The sequence below is a fragment of the Scomber scombrus genome, chromosome 17 (genome assembly GCF_963691925.1).
Source record: "Scomber scombrus chromosome 17, fScoSco1.1, whole genome shotgun sequence".
NCBI lineage: Eukaryota > Metazoa > Chordata > Actinopteri > Scombriformes > Scombridae > Scomber > Scomber scombrus.
The window spans coordinates 10,740,064-10,747,420 of NC_084986.1; the positions used below are offsets into that span (position 1 = coordinate 10,740,064).

Here is a 7,357-nt window from a genome sequence, read left to right on the forward strand (position 1 = left end):
TTATTAAATATTATTATTATTAATTAAGGTTCCATTCCATTTAGGTTTAAGAGAGTCAGGTTCCTGCTATTGCTCAAGTGTAAGGGGAGGTCACACTAAATACTTAGCCTATGGAAGCTGTTTTCTTTTCTTTTTTAATACTTTATACACATTTCCTGTATTTTCTGGTTCTATTTTAATTAAGAGACTGATAAATAATTATATATGGTCATTATAGCATTGCTAAAACAACAAATATAATGGTGTCCTAAGACTTTTGCATAGTTCTGTATATATATTTATTTATTTTATTTTTTTCTGGTGTAGTAGTTTGGTGAAGTTTTTTGGGAACCTCCACTGGCATCAGCAGTACTGTTATCGCTTCAGTGAACTCTCGCGATATAATGGAGAGCATAGTGGCGACGAGAAGTGGCGTGGGACGGAGTGGAGAGAGTTGTTATCGGAGCAGAGGGAGAGCAGGAGCCGAGCAGGGGGCGTGTGTGTGTATGTGTGTGTAAACTGTGTATGTGTGAGACTGTGTTTGTGAGGTCCCCCAAAAAACAGGATCACAACACGGGCGTGAATGAGAGAGTCAAGCTGGCGGACTTCAACATGGCATCCGGAGATACGCTGTACATTGAGACAGACGGATCGGAGATGCCGGCCGAGATCGTGGAGCTCCACGAGATAGAGGTGGAGACGATACCGGTGGAGACGATCGAGACCACGGTGGTCGGCGGGGACGACGACGACGATGAGGATGAGGATGAGGACGACGACGACGACGACGACGACGACGGGCAGCCCATGATCGCTCTGCAGCCGCTGGTCACGGACGACCCCGGCTCCATCCACCACCACCACCACCATCACCACCATCAGGAGGTGATCCTGGTGCAGACCCGTGAGGAGGTGGTCGGCGGGGATGACTCGGACCTGCACACGGGCGGCGGCGCCGGGTTCGAGGATCAGATCCTCATCCCGGTACCGGCACCGGGAGTGGAGGACGAATACATCGAGCAGACTCTGGTGACTGTGGCCGGGAAAAGCTCCGTGGGTCGGGTGAAGAGGGGAGGCGGTGCCGGCGGGAAGAAAGCGGGGAAAAAGAGCTATTTAAGTGGCGCAGAGGCCGGTGGAAGAAAATGGGAGCAGAAGCAGGTGCAGATAAAGACACTGGAGGGGGAGTTTTCTGTCACAATGTGGGCTTCGGGTGAGTAACGTTACCGTGTCTGCCCGCTCCAGGTGTTAGCCTGTTACATGTTAGCTGTTACTTGAGGCCCTCGCTGCTTGGGCGTTGTCCTGCTGCACCAGACTAGTTCCTGGAGAGGTCCGCTTGCACCGCCGTGAGAAGCGACGAAATAACGCATGTTTTCGGCTCAGAAGCCCGACTTAACACGTCGAGATGTTTTTGTTTTGAAGGGAGGCCATGTTTTAGGTGTCGCTGGGCGCCGCCATATTTCCCCGAGACTAGTAAGTATGGCGGCGGCCCCGAAACAGAAAAAATGGCGATACAGACGTGGAGATGGCGGCGGTGCTTTTTTTTTTTTTTTTTTTAATAAATATAAGTGGGAGAGGGACAGAGCAGCTGGGTTTGGGGTTCATGTGCAGGCCGCAGATATTGTGGCGCATTTAATGCTCCAAATGCAGCTGATTTAAAGTGTGTTAAAGTCTAAATTTGTGTGAAATATTTGGAGTTGTTTACTGTTCAGCCAGTAAATCATGTAGCTGTTAGCTGCTTCAACCAGGCAGCTCACTGTCTGCATCAGGCCTCTGTGCAGGGTGATGCAAATGTGATAAGACAAGGTGATAAACCCATCATCACCTTGATTAAGCTTTATAAGTTCACTTTATATTTGCACGGGTTGTTCATTTCATGCCACATTTCATGCCACATTTCATTGCAACAACACTAGTGTTGTACCTGAACAGTGTGTTTATAGAGTGCACACAGCAGCTATCTGAGGCAATTTCTAGTGCACTCTGCTGGTTGGTTCAGTAGTTATTATTCAGACTTTATTTCAAATGCACATACTGTATTTGTCCATTGTCTTTTTGACATGTTTCACATTCACAAATTAATAATGAATGAATCCAAACACAGCAAAACTACTCAATATGCTATTTTCCATATTTCAAAAAGGAATATTTTTGAGTTTAGAGGAAACAAATTGGAGCACAATTGTAATAGCAAGTAAGAATTATTATACATTGTAAATTTGTATTTCCTTTTCTGTATGTTAACTATGCACATTAGTCATGTTTCTTTTTGTTTCTGTATATATATATATACATAACCTCTATATCAGCTGATATTGGCTTATCAAAGATTTTTTAAAGTTTTATTTTTATAAAGGTTTAAAGTTATATATATAATTATATTTTTAAGTTATATAGGCAGTGTTTTAGGTATGTATGATCCTTTTATTCTTGATTCAATTGTATTATATACATACTTTTTTTGTTGTTGTTGTATGTTTTTTATTATTTATAGGAATTTATAATCATTGAATTCTCAGTGTAGTTTACTGTTTCAGTGCACTGTGTTTATAGTTAAACTGTAAAATATCACAGTGTTTGATAACCACATCACAAGAAGTGTGCATTTTCTATACATATTCTGTATATATAAAATTATCGGTCAGTGTATTGAAATTGAAATATAGAAATTTTTTTACTGCCCCAAAAATCTAGTATCATTCAGGCCTTACAGTTGACAGGCAGTCATTTTCTTCTAATATAATCATTCAGCAATAATATGACTCAATATAACCTGAGGGCCGAGGCAGCTGCAGGTGTTTTCGGGGGACCCCCTTAGGCTTTTTAAGGGAAATATCAATATGTTATCCGTTCAGTCTCTGTAATGTGTTTTTAGATGACAATAAAGACATCGACCATGAGTCGGTGGTGGAAGAGCAGATCGTCGGGGAGAACTCTCCTCCAGATTACTCCGAGTACATGACAGGGAAGAAGCTGCCCCCAGGTGGCATCCCAGGGATCGACCTCTCAGACCCCAAACAGCTGGCCGAATTTGCCAGGTGAGAAAATTCACCTGTGTCATTCTGCTAATGTTGCTCGTACATATTCGACTGGAGCATTTATAAGAATTTTGCTTCTTTTTTCTTTTCTATTATTACTTACAATTGGCATCTCATTGTATGTTTGTACTAATAATGAATCGTGCCATATGTATAATCAGTATGAGGGTTGTATTTATTGTTAAGACTTTAAGCTTTAGTCATCACCATGCTCTGAAGCAGACCAAAAGGAAATATTGCTATGGTTTAATTCATAAATAACTGATCATTAAAAAAAGAAGTGACTGTGGTGCTGTTGACCCAAAGAGTCAGGTAGTGACTTTTGTGATTTTTGGGTTGTCTGTTGGTCAGAGCTAAAGTGGCACTCAAAGGAGTTAATAGGAAGAAAAAGGTCCTGAATGCAATCATTAAAACATTGTAGTCAGTTTAGCAGCTGGCAACAGTAATTTCTCAATTTATTGTTTAGTCTGTAAAAGTGAAAAATGCAGTTTTAAGAAACCCTAGTTGACACATTCAGGTATTGTTTTGTCCAAACAGGAGTCCAAGACCCAAAGATATTCAGTTTCTCACCACTGAAGACCAAGACCAACCAGCATATTTTGCAACAATTAACCGCAAGTAATAGATTATTAAAATTGTTGCAAATTCATGGTGTTATAAAATTCTGTAGCCTTGTATGTGCAGGTCAGCTAAATAGTGAAGACCAGTGAATGTTCGTAGGGAGTGAGTATGATCTAATTATTTACTATGATTAACTCACAGAAGTGTTTCACTCTTCTGTGCACATGGGCTGTCTGGAGGTGAAATGTCAGGTGGAGATGTTGTTACCCTAGCAGACAGCCTCTTACTGATACTGGCTATTGATTAACCCAAAAGATCAACATTAAAACTAGACTAGTAGATGAAATGGGCACTTGTGTTTTAAGGGATGGCCTTTAATCATGTATCTGTTTTCATTGTATTAAAAAAAACACAAACCCTGTCCTCTTTTTTTTGTTTTTTCTAAACAGGATGAAACCCAGGAAAGTCAAAGAGGACGACGCTCCCCGGACGATAGCATGCCCTCATAAAGTGAGTCTGCTTATTGCCACCACTTTGCTATAATGGGGGTTTATTGCTTCTGATGTTACGATGTTCAGTGATTACATTCTGTGAAACTGAACATTTTTCTAAAGATGTAGAAGATAAGAGAGGAAAGCACTTGAGTTAATTTTTTTTTTTTCTTGATGTATTTGCTGCAAGTATCAAGCCGCCTCTAAACTCAACATGTTCAGCTAATTCAAACAGTGTTATTCTCTCTATGAGCATTATTCAAATTACCACTTCAGGAGAGAAAGAAGCGACTCCACTTATTTTTCTGGATTTAAACTCGCTTTCTTAGATACAAAATGCTGCAGACACCTGATATTTATATTTATGCACAAGAAAACAAAAACCCTTTTTGTGCACCACTTTAGTATTTACAACCCCTCTGTTGCTGTTTGTCAACTCTGTGCTGCACTCTCTCTGGTCCCCAGGGCTGCACAAAGATGTTCAGGGATAACTCAGCCATGAGGAAGCACCTCCACACCCACGGACCCCGCGTGCACGTCTGCGCCGAGTGCGGCAAGGCCTTTGTGGAGAGCTCCAAACTTAAACGTCACCAACTTGTTCACACAGGGGAGAAACCCTTCCAGGTCGGCATCTGGACTAATGTCACCCTCCTCCAAGCACTAAAACACTTGTGACTATTTTTACATTTTAAGCACATAAGCTCGACTCTGTTTGAAGGCAAATTGAAAGTAAGGAGGACAGGATAATAAGTATGTTTTTATGGTTTAAAATGAACACCCAAGTTCCAAATGTCAGTAAAACTTTGGATAAATCAAAGGTCACCCATCACACTAGCTGGTTATATTTTGAGTCTCTTCCTGATCTCAAACTTTTAAGACTCTTTTAATTTACCTCAGTCTATTTTTTGAATGAATGAGAGATTGTGTATAATTACGGAGGCGGCTGTGGATCAGGGGATAAAGATTGTAAAGCACTTTGTCCGCTGAGGTAAAAAAGGTGCTATATAAGTGCAGTCCGCGTACCAGCGACACATATCAATCAAGATCTCAACAGGTATTTTTTAACCATTCATGACTTTAAGTTATTTTTGCTGTACCTGTCAAGGTTTCTGATCCCACACAGCACATATGTCATTTAAAACAGTGACAGATTCACCATTCGGAAATTCTTAGTCAGTGTTTTTTTTAATACTTCTATACTTCATACTTCTAGCCTGCGACTGTCGCCTCCAGCTGGCTTTTAAAAGTTTCCGTTGAACTTGTTTCAAAGTGAGAGTCCTGTAAAGCATTCTCACCAGCTGATGATCCACGTACAATATAGTGAAGTGAAGTAACAGCATTTTGTCTTGTATTGCAATGTACAGCTAGTTAGTCTGAGTATTATAAGTATGATATAGAAAAATGTAAGATCAGACTATTATATCATTATTACAAAATAACCAAAGTCTGTTTCCATATAATGCATTTACCAACATTTAGCAAGCTTCTATATTATGAGGAAATACTACACAGTGAATGTAACCTGTGACTCCTCAAACATTGTAGTTAGTTAATGATGTGCCAAGCTATGATTGGACAGGCACTGTTTTGGGGGAGGGGTTTAACAAACTGTTAGGTAAGCTCAGATATTATGACACTGTCTGATCAACTATACACTTTTTAACTCTTGTCTCTCCCTGCAGTGTACCTTTGAAGGGTGCGGGAAAAGGTTTTCTCTCGATTTCAACCTGCGCACACACGTACGAATCCACACTGGAGACCGGCCCTACGTCTGCCCTTTCGACGGCTGCAATAAGAAATTCGCCCAGTCAACCAACCTAAAGTCTCACATTCTCACACACGCCAAAGCCAAAAATAACCAATGAAAACCCATCTACAACACAGCCGGGGGGAAAAAAGAGTGAGGCACATGTGAAACCTCTTTGGAAGACGAAATGGAAAGCTTGAGACTTTTTGATTTCTATTAAAAAAAATCTGACAGAGAAAAAGACTTTAAAAACACTGAAATTCAGCTAGTTTTTCCTGCGTCCCCTTTCTTCTGCTGTCATATTGGATGAGGAACACAGTGACTGTTCCCCAAAGCCCCAGCCAACATGGTCCCTTTGTTTCTCCAGTGGCACTCGGCTGCCAGAAGATGGAACCCATGGACAAACATCAGAGACTTATTTTTACCAGAGCGAGCAGAGAAGCAGCAACCTATTGGTATTTTTATTTTGTCGCATAGCTTTTATTTTCCTCAAGTGTGCATATTGTACACTCGACTCAGGCTATGTTTAGTAAAATTGTGACCTTCTTTTCCTACTGCATTATAAGTACTTATGATACAAAAGGCTTCGGCATTCTATGACCTGTTTCACATGTATGAGAAGTTCAAAAACAGCTGTATGTTTGCATTTCCATACCCTCTTTGGTTGTATTTTTCTCTAACCACAAAATAACCTTGTATACTTGTATTGTATGGCTGTATTGAAATTACGTAGACATAGATAGAGGTGTGATTTAAAGTGTTAGCCAATTAAACTTTTAGTCATGAGTTGCTTTATATTTTCTATGGACTGTCTTTACACAGAGAAAACAAATAATATGAACTTACTCAGAGCCTGTCTCAGTTAAAGTATCTTGAAAGCATACATTGAATTGACTGCAAGACCATCACTTTCTTTGTTAGAATGTAAATGTACAGACGTCAACCATTAACTTCCTTTTGTTGATATTTACACCCATGTATCTCAACTGCCCACAATAAAATGGGTCATTCCAACCCTGTGGAAATACTCAAAAGCTTTTGCTAAGTGTTGCTGTTCATTCGAGGCGTACATTCCCCCCTGATGTTCAGGAGACAGTAACTGTTGACCAAAACTGTTCTGATGCCGTCCATATATGTTTATAGACGTATTTAAATCACCCTACTTTGAATAATAATGTGTTTGATATGATTCTTCCACAAACATTTGTTAATTATCTCGTTAAAATCCTTAAAATAACATTCCTTCATTAAGAATGCAAAGTCTATGAATATGCAAATATTGTTTATTTCAAAAGTTTAACTGCTGGGCACAAGATGTGTCTTGCTTTTATGAAAAAAGTCTGTTCTTATGGATTGTATGTGCACTGGAGACTTCGAGTTTCCACATCACAAGTAAGTTGAATGCTGGACTCCAAACTAGTAGTGATGACACATTTCGTGCTCATAGGCACACCGCTTAAAGTCAGATTTAAGGAAACGTTTCCTTCTTCAGCAGATGAATGTGAGATGAGCCTTTTAGTGTCAAACTGCACATACAAAAATCT

The 7,357-nt window shown here is 40.2% G+C and overlaps 1 protein-coding gene across 3 annotated transcripts; it reads left to right on the forward strand.

The window, feature by feature from the left end:
- Nucleotides 1-444: 444 nt before the first annotated feature.
- On the forward strand, nucleotides 445-6,852 carry yy1b (YY1 transcription factor b). 3 transcript variants are annotated; one of them, XM_062436857.1, is made up of 6 exons: nucleotides 445-1,189; nucleotides 2,852-3,014; nucleotides 3,552-3,632; nucleotides 4,025-4,085; nucleotides 4,532-4,690; nucleotides 5,749-6,852. In XM_062436857.1, the coding sequence occupies exons 1-6, from the start codon at nucleotides 505-507 to the stop codon at nucleotides 5,929-5,931; spliced, it is 1,332 nt and encodes a 443-aa protein (XP_062292841.1). In that variant the 5' UTR covers nucleotides 445-504; the 3' UTR covers nucleotides 5,932-6,852. The 3 variants fall into 3 exon arrangements, with proteins under 3 accessions (XP_062292841.1, XP_062292843.1, XP_062292844.1); XM_062436859.1 differs by having other exon boundaries at nucleotides 2,864-3,014; XM_062436860.1 differs by lacking the exon at nucleotides 3,552-3,632.
- The last annotated feature ends 505 nt before the right edge of the window (nucleotides 6,853-7,357 follow it).